The sequence below is a fragment of the Sciurus vulgaris genome (assembly GCF_902686455.1).
Source record: "Sciurus vulgaris genome assembly, chromosome: 13".
NCBI classification, from domain to species: Eukaryota; Metazoa; Chordata; class Mammalia; order Rodentia; family Sciuridae; genus Sciurus; species Sciurus vulgaris.
The window spans coordinates 59,422,748-59,439,181 of NC_136474.1; the positions used below are offsets into that span (position 1 = coordinate 59,422,748).

At 33.4% G+C, this 16,434-nt stretch overlaps 1 protein-coding gene across 2 annotated transcripts in view; it reads left to right on the forward strand.

Annotated features, from left to right (window-relative positions):
* The window catches only part of ASXL3 (ASXL transcriptional regulator 3), a 168,048-nt gene that overhangs the window by 49,901 nt on the left and 101,713 nt on the right, over positions 1-16,434 (forward strand). Inside the window, exon 1 of one of the 2 annotated variants that reach the window (XM_079109309.1) lies at positions 11,608-13,600. The exons of the other annotated variant lie outside the window; for it this stretch is intronic. Coding sequence (XP_078965435.1) covers positions 13,557-13,600 — 44 coding nt within the window. The 5' untranslated portion in view covers positions 11,608-13,556. Of the gene's footprint in view, positions 1-11,607; positions 13,601-16,434 lie in introns of those variants that run through there. 2 annotated transcript variants of the gene reach the window in all.

A 16,434-nucleotide genomic window follows, 5' to 3' on the forward strand; every position in this document is an offset into this window, starting at 1 on the left:
TTCCATTTGGGATCGCCTCAACTACCTTACCAGGCAGCACCAGGTCTTCATGTGCTTTAAGTTTACATTCTACTGTGGAAAGGATCTTTCCTTGAATGGTCATATTTTCACCTTGCAAAGGTGATGCATAGAGGATGGAATTAGTAGCTGTAAATAAATATGACAAAGTAGAAGAGTGATTTGTGGGAGTTTTACTATATATATATACACATATATAATATTTTCCAGTCTGGTTTCAGACCCCGGCATGGCTTGGAGACAGCGTTGGTGTGTATGAAGGATCTTCCTCGAATGAAGGATTTGGGACAACTTTCCATGATGATTATATTAGAGCCTCAGCTGCTTTCGTGTTGGTCATGAGGTGATGCTGAACCGAATGCTTGAACTAGCAGGAGTGGCTGGGATTACATTGGAGTGGTTCCGTTCATTCCTTCCGGGTAGGTACCAGCTAGCGATGTGGGTGAAATGGACATTGAGGGTCTTCCCATATGGAACCCCATAGTGGTCACTCATTCCCAGTTCATGTTTAGTGGACATGAGAGGACAACTGGGCACCCAAAGGCCAGGCAGTGTGATCTGAATGACTGGGTAGAAGGTTATGAGAGTGATTCCCAGAATGATGTCGCTCACATATGCTATTTCCGTTTTGTCAGTGTGGCGGAGCAGTCTGGAATGGAAACTGAGAAAGGGTAACTTGTAGGAAAGTGAAAATACGTGAGGCTCTGGTGTGCTTTCTAATTTCTCTGTCAGAATTATAGTTTGTGTAAACTGTGGTCATACTTTAAGTACAAATTTATCTCATCATAAAAACCCCATTACAATTTGAGTAATATTTTATTTTTCTTTCTGGCATATATCCGGAACATTCTTCCCTGTGAACATTGACTACGTCTCCATAATCTTTCTTACTGAAGTTGTAGTCTACTTGTTCACCCTTTTGCTTGGGGCTCTTTGAAGTAAAGTAGCCTGATGACATTAATCAATATTCTTGAGGCTGATGGCTGATTTTTTTTCCCAGCAAGTGTTTTGTTTTTTCTTCATTGCAAGCATTTCATTATTCTGACTCTGTTTTACTGAGAGTCAAATTGGGCTGTACTTTTAAGGAATTCTGCAACATAATTTTCCTTAAACTTCTCAGGCATTTTAAGTTTTTACAAGCAATATGCTATAGTTTCTTCAATTTTTGACATGTTCCTTAGAAATTTGGTACCTCTTTTGGGTGTTTTTTTTTTTTTTTAATATATATATATATTATGGTTTCAGTTATTTTCCTTTGGAATAATGAAAATCTTGTTGAGTGCTGAACATAAAAGAATTTTATTAGACCTGAGAATGGAATACAGGTAAAGAACTGAAAAGAAACACAGATGTATGTGTCTGTAAATATCATTAGAATTGTCTGTTGAATGTCATTTTGGCAAAAGGGCAGGAAACTAACATTTATGCAGTAAGTGATCAGTGTCAGGCACTGAGCCAAGCATTTTCTATTTTTTAGCTCATTTAATCCTCAAAGTAACATTGAAGAAGTGGATGGTGTTTCTTCATTTTACATATGAGGAAATTGATGCTGAGAGAAGTTGGGTATGTTGCCTAACTTCACAGTTAGAAGTGGAAGATCTGGTATTTGAGTCTGGGTTGGCTGATTCTGAACTCAATCTTTTTGTCACATTGGGATGTAAGCCAATGTTAGACTTGAAGTGGAGTCCCCAGAGAAAAGAACAAAAAGACAAAAAAAGAAAAACATGCCTATTAGGAGGCATGAACAAACCAAGGAGGAAATGGGAGACGCAGGAATGTACTAGCTTAATGTTTGTTTTGAAAACTTCCAGAGTTTTTCTTACAACCCAGTTTGACAAGCCAAGTGACAAAAAGGAATAATTTTTAGGTTCAGCAAATGTTTTACCATTTAAGAGATGAATAGGTGTAGAGTTTGGATTTTATATCTTTGTTCTGACATTTGTTCACTGTTTGTGCCGAAAATGAAGTAAAGATATCCCTATATTGGATCCTAGGAAACTACTTTTAAAGATCAGTGCATGAAGTACTCAGATGGCAATTATTTGAGGAAAGACAACATCTGACGGCAAATACAAGGTGTTTACTGTGAATAAAGGCTTTTTAAAAAATCTGCAGAATTTTTCTGTGTGGAATCTCTGCTTACACTGTTCTTGCATGTGAACGCGGTAGACGTGGCAGAAGGTGTGTTGAATTTTTGGGTTTTGCTAAAGGTAATACGTATAGTGTATTTTAGTAAATGGTTGTCTTTATCTTTGAAGTTTGGATTCATATTGGTAGTTTTCCTTTTTATATTGATGGGTAGCTATCTCTCACCATCGCAATGGATTTATTTCAGGCACAGCCAGAATGTTGTGTCTATGCTTATAAACTGGCATCTGGAAATAGGAAGGTACTATGTAATAAAGTTGTTATTGTTATTCTAGCATAGTATGTTGTTATTAATTACTTTATTGGAACCTTAGAAAACAAACCTCTTGCCATAAAGAGAGGTAAAGCTCTTTGATGGTGTTGAGTGTCATTGCTATCTTAGCAACTCATAAAGTAGCATTCATAGTTGAATTCAGTGCCTTAGGATTTCCCGGTTTGGCTCAAATGAAATACTGATTTCATGGAATTGGGTGGCAGGAACATCAAGGAAATATTTCCTGAAAGCTGTAAGAAAGTGGCAGTATAAAACTTCAGGAATATGAATTCAAGATAATGATTGGATTGGAGTTGTGTTTACTTCAATAAGGTGTTTGACACATTGCTTAAAACCATGATAGCCCAAGTTGTGTTTTTAAATAGATTAAGAAATGAAGACAGAAAAATGTTTCTCTTATTATTAAGTAAACATAAATAGTTTTCTGTAATTTTAACAATTCTTTAATCAGTTGCGATTTGGTTAGTTGGTTAAATAGGGCCATGGGTTTAAAGTAGTTTTTTCTTGAATTATTACTTTAGCTTACCAGTTCTCTTCCTTGCCACCCCAATTTTGTTTACATATTATTCTCCCTCTTCCTGACTGCAGTTGTTCTCTGGGGATTCTCTGTGTGCCTGGTTGGAACATTGATATTACTGTCAAATAATGTATAGGAAATCTTGTTTTATCTAAACATTCATTTCTCCTCATGGGTCATCAAAATGTATATATTTCCTGAGGAAGATATTTATCACTATAAAACACCAGTAATACCTACAATACCTATTAGTAGCATTACTTTTGGAATTTATTAATATGTATGTACATATAATTTTATAGATTCAAAACTAATAGCCCGAAACATTATTTGTTTATTTTAAACATTTGCATTGATTGTGTCCATCCTGAACCTTATTTTACTTTTTCTTTTTCTGTATGGAAGAGTATTACTGTGGGTTATAGCAAACAGAAGCATTTCTGCAATCCCTGCTTCCCATTTATCTCTCTCATGAATCCTATTTCCCGTAGGGTGAAATTACAGTAAGAACTAGGTGTGTTTTGCATTTCTTTTAGACCTACTGCTGATTCTTAAGATATATTTTTAAGTGTTACATTGCTAAGTTTGGGAAAAGGAAGGATGTTTCTTCAAATCATTGGTCTTTGTATTTATACTTCTTTCCAAAGCACACTATTTCCATAAGAAGTGTTATCTTGCAGTTAGGCCTTTAGTAAAATGAACTTTGTTTTTGCATTATAATTCTATCAAAAATTTACAGATACTCCTCATATCATCCTAAATAACTATGGTGTTTGAATTTTACAAAACACATTTTATAACAGAGTTACTTTTTTCCCCCTAAAAGGTTATCTTTATTAAATATTTTTGTGTTAACACTTCTAATCAAGTAGAAGGCATTATGAACAAAGAAAGAATTTAAGTGGACAAAGAGAAGGGAGAGAGGAGGGAAGAAAGCTAAATCAAATTGGCATTTGTCTTGTGTTTTGAATGCCAGTCTTAGCAGTAGTGGTCCGTGTAGTTATTTTTAGACATTTCCTTTATCAAACATTTAAAGGTAAAATTTTCCCATACCCAGCAAAATTCTGAGCTGAATTCTTTTGACATTCTGCTGATCAAGGAATTTCAGAGAAGTAGTGCCAGAGTCTTTTGCAGAGAAGGAGTGGGAGGATGAATTTGAACTGAAGTAATGGACAAGGGAACTATATACCTTTTCTTTCTGAATCATAGAAAGCCATTACAAATGGTAAATTTTTATTGAACATGTAATGTGGTAGTTGTGTTTTATGTTGAAGAAGATACAAGCCTGATAGAATATTCAAATATGAAACATTCATACCATTGGGAAAAAATTAGAAAAAAATCAAATCTAACATTTAAATTCATCACTGATAGAGAAATAGCTCTTCACGGAAGCTATAAAACAAAGCATGAGGAAAAAGGTGAATGTAATTGGCTTATAATATGCCTGCATATAAAAATGACAATAAACCCATGAAGAACATATTTTAGTGCCCACGTTAGAAGGGTTATATAAAGAAATTATTAAAACAATAAGAAAAAATAATGACTGTAGAGCATCACAGTGAAAAGACATGAACAGAGGACCTCCAGTGGATAAGATTAATGAGTAGTAAACAAATAGGTGGATAAGCATCAGGTCTTACTAACAGTCATAAAAATGCAAGTTAGAACATTCTTGGAGATTATGTTTTTGGTGTACAATAATAAATTAACCAGCCCACGCCTTTGCCCTGATTCTAAATGGTGCTTTTCTTGCTAATAGAGTTTAAACCCACACAACTCATTGAAAAGTCAGTTGACATAATTCACCAAAGGTCATTAAATAACCTCTATCTCATGAATTAATAATGGCACTTCTGCAAACCCATCTTAAGAAAGTATTCTTCATTCTCAGAAAAAGATATTATATGCACTATGAGGCTCAAATCAATGCTATTTCAATTGTAAATAAAGAACATAATATATTCACTGGTGATATCAGTGGTTATCAAATTTGGGTGTACATTGGAATCATTTGGAAAGGTTTAAGAAAATGCTAATGTCCAGACTCACCCAGAGATTTTTTATTTAATAGATAGGTGATGGGTCCTGAAATTCACATTTTTGAAGAGTTCACCTAAAATTCCAATATGCAGCCAGATTGAAGACCCCTGCCTTGGAACAAGTTGATAGAAAATGTTCAACCATATATGATATGATGTTAATGGTGGTTTTGTGGTAGTATGGAAGAACATATCATGAGTTGCAATATGCAATATTTAGGTAAATTATAACTTTAAAATAGGGGAAAAAATAAAAACAGTCTAGAAGAAAATTCACAAAATGCCAAAAGTATTTTAAGGAGTTGTGATATTGAGTGATTTTTCTCATCTTTCTTTTTTTTTTCAATTGGCAGATGTTTTGTAATATTCTTGTATTACTTTGAAAAAGAAGACTATGTTAAAGGAAGGGTTCCTGCTGGCAAGATCCTTTAGATAACATCCTATTTATAAGTTGTTTCTCCTTGTGAATTCAGAGATCTGTTCTGGCTTATAAAATAATCATATGCTCATGTTAGAATAGATCTTACAATATTACAATGAAATCTTTATAGGATTTTTCCATTCTTTGATCTCATAAATATTTGATCTCTGATATAGTTTTCAGAAGTTGGAATATAATAAACTCAGATGAGTAATTTTTCTTTTCTTTCAGTACTCTACAAGTGTGCCTGTCAGTTGTCACCATTCTAAATGCCATCTAGGAAATGGTAGTTCCCAATGTTTATCTCTAACCCCAATATTGACTCTGTGATGTGTGTGTCTCTCTGAATTTTGGATGCATACCTTTGAGCTAGAAAGTCCAGAACGAAATTCACCATATTGTTTTCAGGTCATTCTCCTTATTGCCCATCTTAATTATACCACTATTCACTTCTAGTGCCTGAAGCAATCCTGACTTTTTTCTTCTCCTTTATTTCATACATCTGGTCATTGTCTACCCTACTGCTTCTCCCCCATGTATTTCCTGACTTTTATCCACATTTTTGTCCTAACACATTTTTATACTAACATCATTGTCTGTTGAAGCTTTCCATCTTTCCTGCAGCCCAGTCTTACAGGTTTCTAATTGGTCTGTTTTTAATTGTGACTCAGTTTAATTCTGTTCTGGTGCTGGCTGACGGACAAGAGCATTTTCTGTGTTGAAATCCTCTGGGGCTCACCATCACCTTCTGCGTGAAGTATAAGCTGCTTGCTCTGGCATTCAGACTGAGTTACTAAACATCATGCACTATGATGGAATGCATGCCTTCCATCTGGAATCTGATCCCTACCCTAGTCTCTCTCATATTCTGCTCTGGAAATGCCAACTAGTCATGTTGCTGCACTGGACATTTTGTCCTTTCCATTTATGCTCCTTCATGCTGCTCCCTCTACTTGGAATGATCTCTTCACTCCTATCTTTGATTGGCTTATCAAAAATTCAAAGATTAATACTGTCCTTCATTAACTAGGTACTCTCATTGGATGGTAGCCATCAACTTTTTTTTTTGTAGTTGTAGATAGACGGTATGCCTTTATTTTATTTGCTTATTTTTGTGTGTGGTGCTAAGGATTGAACCCAGTGCCTCACACGTGCTTGGCAAGTGCTTTGCCACTGGGCCCCAGCCCCAGCCCCAGCCCCAGCCCCAGCCCCAGCCCCTGCCCCAGCCCCTGCCCCAGCCCCAGCCCCTGCCCCAGCCCCTGCCCCAGCCGCTGACCGCCATCAACGTTTTTAAAGCGTTCTTCAAATTAGAGAGAGAGGTATGAACAGGTCTCTTTATTGCTGCCCTATTTAAAAGGGCAAAATTATATGCAAACTAATTATTCTATAATAAGGAAATACTTAAGCCATGATGCAGTATATGTATTCTATAGACTCTTGAGAGCTTTATGAATATTAAAGGAATTCAAAATTCTATAGACTGTTAAGAACAAAAAAATGTTCTGTGGGGAAACGTTCCAATCATGTTAAGTACAAAAGCATACCTACTTTTATGCTCTTGTTTTGAAAAACAAAACCTTTAAACCATTTGAATATATGCATATATGAATGTAAATGCAGAAAGAGCTAAAAGAAAACATGGTAGATTTTTCAGTTGTTATTCTGAAACAGTGGGTAGGATTGAGGAGAGGTGAATGGGACTTTTAATCAGCTATAATGATTTGCCTTTATACTTTCTGTGTACATAAATATTAATTTGCTTGCATAAAAATTAACCATTAACAAAAATTGAATCAAGCAGAAAATCTGATAGAATTAGGGAGAGACTGAATTGTTGGTAAAGGAACAGTAACAACAATCAATTATATTTTTTTTATTTTGAAAATACTGTAGAGTGCCCATATACCAGCAGAAATTAGCAGTTCTGGACATGTTGCCATAATTGTTTCAGGTTTTTTTTTTTTTTTTTTTTTTTTTTTAAATAAAGTAACAGAAAAAGCTGAAATTCCTTTGATTTCCTTTTCTTTCTCCTCAGGCAGCAACTGTTATAGACTTATTATGTATTACTGAAGTTTGGAACTTTACATTTTACTTCGATTATCTGGGTAAAAAGTTTGTCTATATCTATATCCACTGAACTTTTAGGATATTTATAGCTCCTGCCCAACCACCATAATAAGTAACATCTCTTTGTAAAAGTGTGAGTTTCTCTAGAGTTAGACCAAAAAGTGGAATTACTGATCTGTAGTGCATATATGCTTGTTTTCACTAGATATTGCCAAATGTCTTTCCAAATTGTTTATATCAGTTTATGTTCTCACTAGAGTATTTCATAATTCCCATGTCTGGACATCCTTAGCCAATACTTGGAATCCTCAAGGTTTAAATTTTGTTCTTCTCTGCAAATTGTGAAATGTTAGCTTTTCAATGAGCCTTGAATGTTTTCTAGTCATGCCATGTTTAAGGCCAGCAGGGTCTTATGAGAGGAACAGAAGAATCATTAATAAAGTCAGAGTCCTCCAGCAGTTACTGCTACGAGCAGTGCAGTGTTAGACTGGCCAGAGCTAAGTGCTACAATAGCAGCACAGGCTGTGCTGCCTGCAGAGGTGCAGAGAGGATCCTTAGAGGCTGGAGAGGTAATTAGCAGGTTATATGAGCAAAGAGCAGTGAGAATGAGGGAAGCATGTAGACAGGCAGCCCAAGTGGAATGAGCTTTGGAAAGCTAATAGTCAAACCACTAGCTGCCTTTAAAACCTTAGCCAGAAAGAGATTAACAGAGCCTTAAAACATACCTGTTTTAAACTCATCATTTTACAGATGAGGAAATTGAAGCACATAAAAATAAGGTCAGCTTATATAAGTCACTTAGGCTATTAGCCAGGTGTTGAAAATAAAATTAGCTGGGGATTTATTGGCTTATTTAACTTCAACATCTAATGGGTTGATCTTCAACATGACTACATAATGCAGTAGATCTGGTGGGATCATTTTCCACCCTCTTCCTTTGTTTTACTCTGCTTTCCTCTGGGTAGCCTTACTCTCAGCAGGATCTATCCTTGTGGAGGCAGAGAAATACACCAGCTAATATTTATGTCTTTACAGATGATGTTCCTACTGAAAATAACTTACACTCTTTCCCTTTGTTTGTTTATTAATTTTCAAAAAAAAAAACCAAAAAACAAAAAACAAACCTCAAATTCCCATGGACCTATCACTATGACCAGGGACATAGTGTAATTTGATCAGTCTTCTTGGTGGGAAAATAGGACCATTTCATTGATTGCTGTACTGAAATCACATTAATAAGGAAGGAAGAATTTCCACAAGAAAGAACTGCAGGGCATGCCAATGTAAGACGACCTCTTCAGATGGGTATGTGGAGGGTTTACAGACATGATGGGAGCCATTATGATATTCATCATAGGCGTTCGATGTCTATGCATCCATAGTTGCAACACATTTTGAGTACATTGGAATGACTTGTCAAGTAATACAGAGATAAATATGTACCTGTCCCCTATGGAGTTTCCAGACATTTTAGAAGTAGGAAGAGCAGCAAAGTTAGAGGTATAAGCAGTTTTTGAAGACAAAAAAACACGAGAGAGATGCCCAGTGTTGAGATTTTCCAGAGGAACGGGGATATCTTTGGTCACAAAGGGCTTTACTATACAGGCAGTAGTTAAAATCTTTAAAAAAAATTGTACTGGAGTGGCAAAATGAAGCCTAGTCCCAAGCTAAAGCAGAGATGGAAAACCCCAGAGTCAGGGTTACTGAGTTGGATGGGACTGGGAGAATGTCTGAGGTTGGAGCAAATGAAGTAAAGGGGAGCCAAGTGTGTTGTACAGGACTCCACTGTTGGCGTGGTGAGTTGGTACTTAACTTTGGTGGGCAAAAAACCACAAATTAAAAAACAAAGCCAGTGAATGGTTTAGCCCATTAAAAAAGCAGTCTGAGCAGAGTTTTTTTTTTTTGTTGTTGTTGTTTGTTTGTTTTTAAATAGGAAAAGTGGCACTAGTGTATTGGATGAATTGGAGCAGGGAGATATTGAAGGCAGAGAAAACAATTGGAGGCTGTAGAATTATCCTCTTGTGAGTGAGGCAAAGATTGGATGAGGATATGAGAAAGTAAAAAAAAAAAAAATGTAAATTTAAGATAACTTTGTGAAGGCAGAATAGTTGGAATAGTCTAAGAAATATTTGTCTCAAGGGGGGGCGGTGAAAGGAGGAGAAGGAGGATGAGGAGGATGAATAGCATGATTTTCCTGTTCACCGTATCATCCATTGGGTAATTTAATTTTGAAAATCCACAATATTTCAATTATATATGAATACTGTTTGTAATTTTTCAAAGCTATTTAAAATTCTTATTTTTCAATTTTATAAATTTACACAGGGAAAAATCACATTGCATTATGTTTTCATGGAAAAATACATATATTGTATCCTTTTAAAATAATCTTTTTAAGATTTCATAGAATGATGCATGCTGGGAATGATGACTACTAGGTACTTTCCTGCTAATGATCTTAACCATATAAATATAGTATAGCATTTTTTCCATGTGTTTTGTTTTCTTTTTTTTTTTTTTTTTGGCATATAATTGGAAACATTGCTAAATATTGTGCTGTGGAGAATTCTTTTATTATGTGGGTAGGAAATAAGGAGTTAATCAGGATTTTTCAGAGATTTTAATATATATTGCTAATATACTTGGTAAATTTGTCAGGGGAAAATACAGCATATTTTGTGTTCCAAATACATTCGTCAGTTTTTGGAGCATCACTTGGGACTAATATGCCACAGAACAGATTTTGGAAATGGAGTAGTGGTCTTAACTCTTGCTAACGAGATGGAAGGTGATGCATAAGGACTAGTAAAGTGTAGAAATTTTCGTTTTGATCAGACAGTATTTCTTTGGGCTTGCATGGCTGGGGAAAAAGTATATAGACCCAGAGAATCACCAGTGGACATGGATTGACTGTAGCTGCATTTGGAATTGATGATATGAGAAATTCACACATGATCACATGGCAGTCACCTCCTTAGAATAAACTAAGGGCAACATTTCAATTCTAAATGGTTCACCCCACATTTGCAACGTGCCTCCAGGCTGCCTTTCTCCCGAATCCTAGTGCTTTTATATATATTTTCAGAAAATTCACTTCAGTTCAGCCTACATGCAAAACACTGTCAGAGTGTAAATTTATTTCAAGATTAACTTGACATATATAGTGTTTGAATAAATGTTTGTTCAATGAATGGGTTGTTTTTCTTTAATGATCCAATTCCAGAAAGGCATCTCAATTATACGTCTGTATTCTCTGTCATTTTTTCTCAAAGTTCATTCTTCCTTAGTTTCTAGGGATAGCATTACAGGAAGACAATGGACAAAATCTTCTATTGCCTAGGTCTTTATTTATAATATTTAAAATCTGCACTGTGGAATTCAGTGCCATATACAGTATTGACTTCAGATGGAGTCAACCACCTTACTGTTCAAGCAACATCTGGCTTTTCTTGGTGTGTTTCCTTCAAGTGCTAAATATTATTCTTTTTGTTATCACGGTAGATGAAGTAGAGCAGGCAATTTTGTGGAGACAGAATATAAGATAGTGTAAAACTTTGGAATCAGATTCAATTTTGGATTTCACTTTATCCCTTAGTTATTATTACATCAATAAGAGTCTTAATATTTGAGCCTCAGCCGCATCTGTAAAACTGAGAATCATGCTTACATCTTATGTAGCTGTCAGGAATATAAGGAATAAGGATCAGTTGTGAAAGCCCAGTCACATTATAGATGTTCTTAATAGTCAGTAATATAATAATCATTTGTTGCTATTGTTTTCCCTCTACTGATTGCAAAAGTTATCTTAGTATCTTAGAAAATTATAAAATAGATTATATGCTTTATTTACACTTACAGTGATATTTCTTAATGTCCTTATAGGACCTATTTTAAAATAATACTAATTAAACTCTTGTCTTTCCATTAAAGTTTTGAAATGTTTGTTTCCTAATTATCATTAATTTAGTAACTGTATGAATTATTATGTTTAGTAGTAGTGTGATAGTCTATAGAAATGGATAAAAGGTCTAAGTTTAAATATCTGTTTATAGTCTAAGAACGTCTTTTTATATATTCAAGTCAATCAGATGTGTGTTAAGGTTGAAGTCTGAACTTGCACAATATATGGTATTTGACAATCATTTCTTGCTTTAATATCATCATCTGATAAAAAGGGTACTAGGATTACATTTCTACCTGTACCTTACAGAAATGTCAAATACTAAAAAATCACATAAATATGTTTACCTAGAAATTTACCCAATTTAAATTGAACCCATCTCTTATTTGAGTTTCTGGGTTATTCCTATGTTTTTCTAACCTTTAATCTTTCTTATTCCTCATTTGTTCTTCAAACTATCTGTAGTGATCTTCTTGGGAGGAAATGTGCAGTTTAGGATACTGTTCTTAAAAATCAAATTCAAGCTTATTGTCATTTTTGTGCACATTTTGTACAGAGATTATTCAGAAAGTAATTACATAATTTATCTTACATACATGTACTATTCATATAACATACAAAAAACTGTAGGATTTAATAAAGATTTTATTTGTAGTCATTTTAGAAAATCTCTTACTAGTAGTAATATTTCTTAAGAGTAGAAGTTAGTTTGGTCTTGACTTTTAGGGTTCTTTTTATTAATGTAGGCTACTGCTTTATCAGCAGCAGATATATACCGTAAATTACTTTGTGTGCTTAGATGTTATCCTCATTCACTGGTAAAAAAATAGTTTATTCTCCACTGGTAGGAACATGCCCATTAAATATGAAAACAAATAGGCAAATCCAAAGGTACATTATTCACTTTTTAGCATTCAAAAAATTTTTTTGTGAGAAGTATAACATATTGATATAAGTGCACAAATCCAAAGTATAAACAATTTAATTTTCATAATGCAAACACAGAGATCCTATATCAACAGCTAAAATCATATTTGCACTGCCAGAGGCCCACATAATTTTCACTTAAAGATCTATCCTTTATAATTAAGATATTTTCTCAAAGCTGATACTGGAAATACTTGAATAAAGCTCTTATATTTTTTCAGAGAGTGAGCATATAATTGTTCATATTAATAGTATTTATCATAGCAACTAATAGTGCTTAACAATTGCTTGTTTAATTTATTGGGTTTTTAGACTTATGTTGCATAGGATTAATGTTCTATACTTCCACATCTGAAAATGAGATTTAAAAATGTTTATGAGAAATGGCTTCCATCTAAAGTTTTGATAAAGTAATAACCACATTTATATAAAGTTTAAGATTTAGGTTACTTCAATACTGTCTTATAAAGCATTATTATTTTACATATAAAGGAATGGAGGCTCATGATTATGATATTTCTCTGTCATGTTTACAAATAGTCTTTCAGTCACATTCTCCACTATTCTTCCTGGTTTTTAAAGTTATTTAAATACACAGGCTATTCATTCCCTTCACCAAGTGCCTACTTACTATTAGTAAAATGTTGTGTGTCCCATCAGCAATTTGAGGGTATAAAGCAATGGTTTTTCTGTGTTTCACACAGCACCAGGGCTCTGCAAAGTGTCTCTGGGGGTTCTTTGATGTCTAGACAGTTTAAATTATGCCTGCTCCCCTGCCTCCAAATTCCACCCCTGTTCTGCTTCAGGGGTTGTGGGAAATGAAAACAAACCAGAAGGGTTCCACAATCCTACAGTCTAGGGGGAAAAACAAATAAATAGAATAAGCTGTATATCTACCCTGGCAGGTGTATAGGAAAAGTCCCAGTTATAGAGGATGGAAGAAAGAAAAGAATTGGTGACATATATTGTCCTGCTTCTTTATTTCTTATTATATTTATAATATGGAAATATATGTGCATTCTGAACAAAATGAAAACATTATAGAAGAATTAGGAAAGAAAGCAAAGTCACTTTTAGCCCAGTGATCTTTTTTCCTTCCCATCTCCCCATAGGCAGCAAATCTAAGGCTTTGGTCTAGTTCTTACACATTATCCTATGTATGGAAATAATAAAATATGGAATCATGTTTTATGTTGGAAAACTAACTTTCTTCTTTCCTTTGTCTTTAATTTCCTTAAATGAATTGGGACATCATGATTCCTTCAATTCATCTTGTTAGAAAGTAAGTAACTTCTGAACTCTTAGATATTTTGTTAAAATATTGATATTTTATTGTTTTATATATGTATATATGTGTATATATATGAATATGTACATGCAGAGACACAATTTTAAACTTTGTAATTCTAAGTGGGGTGATTAACCTTTGCATTAACTATAATTTTTTAAAATAAGTTAAAAATAAGAAATGTTACGTAGGTGTTCCTGATATCTAAGAATACAGTCGTCAGAATCGTATTTGCTTTATTTTATTTCAAACCCATAGTTAATCTTTGTGTTTTAAGTACATTTAGTTATATAGAATGTACACTTGCTAATTCTATTATTTTCTGAATATAAAAATAACAAAAAATGCATGTCTCTAACTTATTCTCAGTCAATAGCAGTTAACTGAGATCATCTATTTCCTCAAAAAAAGGAGTCCAGATTTTCTAGACTTCATGTTGAGAATAATAGCAATAAGTAAAAATGATATGCAAGATTTTTAAAATATATTTTCCTATTGTATCTGCTGTTGCTTTGGATGAATCATTCACTTTTTAATAAGCATTAAATAAACACTTGATAATTTTCAATTGTTTTTAAATAAGATAGATCAGAATAATGAGGTATTTTTCCCAATAAAGAAATACCCTTAATGTGTTTAAAACAAGTGATGTATCATTGAATGATTTGAGTTGTCAAATGTTATCTAATTCTTAAATACATATGTTGAGTACTTCCAAAATAAAATTTCGTATGTTTATTTTGGGTGAAAGAGTTGAGGAAATGACAGTAGTCATTGAATCTTTTGGAGATATGTGTTCATGTGATTGTGAATGACCATTTTTAATTTTTTCTATAGTAAATCTCGATTTTTATGAAGTTAATAAACAGTATAATTTAATAATATATTCATGCTCAGTAGTGCTTATTATTCATACGAAACTGGGTACTTAGCACATGTGTTTCCAGCAAGCACAGCATCAAACTGCTACTTAATAGCCAATTCATCTACATTTACCTTTAATATAGAAAGAAAATGTAAACTAAAATGATATTTTATTTAGTATTTCTTAGTTTTTCTATATTGTTCCTTAATGTTCTAAATATGAGTTCTTGGAATTGTATACATTAGGAGTTTAGTAATCAAGAGCAGGAGGAATATCATGAGGTTTCATGTTAGGTGGACAGTTTTTTTTTTTTTTTTTTTACATCTACATTTCATAGTTTTTATGTATTATATTTTATACTTGTCCTGTTACAATCTTCTTTTCAAGTCTCTATGGAAATTCTGTATTTTTAACAGTTTCACTAAACTAAAACGCCAAAAATCTGACATAATCATTCCCAGCTTCTAATTTTCTGTGCTTTTGTCTGAAGAGTATAATGTGAAAGTATATGTTTTGCAGAGTTCTGTATAACACACATTGCATTATTTATCTGGAATTCATTCATTGACCTTTCAGCAGAGATGAATGTATTTTACTTTATAGGCATGCCTGCACCCACATAAATATGAATAAAACTCTTTTGTAAGAGAAAATCATGAGACGATTTTCTTGCTTCACAAGAAAAGGTAGTGCATCAGCACACAGATTATTGTTCTGTGTACTTTAGTGTTACAGTTGCATTGTTCTATGACCAAATTTATATTTGGACTCTTATTTCCTGTCAGAACCAGTGGAATCATATTTATGTGACAGCACAGAGAAACTGCTTCCTAAAGTAATGCAGATTACTTATATTATTATAATATTGATAAACCTTTTTAACTGTGAGATATCTATCTATCTATCTATCTATCTATCTATCTATCTATCTATCTATATATATATATATATATACTGATTTGTTAGAGTGTTTTGGCAACTCAGCCAATTCAACTTTTCCATTTTACTGGTGAGTTTTAGTAGTTAGTAAGAAATTTGATAATTTTTTTTAGAAAAGTTTTAATTTAATAACAATGACATTTTTACCCCAGAAATTCAAAATTTGAACACTCGATATCTTCAAGGCCTTCTTGTCCCAGAATATTTTAGGTTAAAGACCTGTAAGAGACATAAGGTTATCGTCAAAATTGGTTTGATCAAACTTTTTTTTTAAAGCATATTGGGAAGTTTAATGTACATAGAAACACAAATAAGTGCAGTAATTTTGGCTTTAAATTCTGGCTTGCAAAAATATTGGTTTGTAAGCAAAACAAAAAATGGTCTAAAATTTACCTCAAGAAATATATATATATATATTATACATTTCATAACCATCTTTGCAAGTTTATGAATTAATTGCATTAATGTTTGCAGATATGTGTTGATATTTTAATCATTAGTTTAATATTGTTAGATTTCTTTAAGAAAACTAATTTCATAATTCAGTCACTTGCATCTTTACTGCAGAACATAATTATTAGTTGGGCAGAATCCCCAAACACATATTTTTTTATTTGACCTATCTGAGAAAAAGATGTCATTGTATGAGCTGTATCAGAGAATGAACACATGTATATTCCTATTTGGCCATGTGAAAAATGCAGTCCTGTAAGTTAAATACTTATAATTTCAAATCAGTTCTTCCCGGTTCTTATTATTCTTTTGTTGCTTTTCGACCTATGAGATGGAGCTGCCCTTGAACTTGGGTTTTTTTTTTTTTCCCTGATCATTCAAGTGCAACCATCAACTTGTCTGTAATATTTTAAATCTGAGGCTTCATAGTGTTATTTTACAAAATAACACCACATGAAAGTTCGGACTTTGGTTTCTTTAAAATACAGTGGTGGTTGCTTTATGAATAAAAGTATAATTTCAATTTAGGAGACTTTTTGCCTGAAGCCTGTAAGACAGATGCATCTGATTA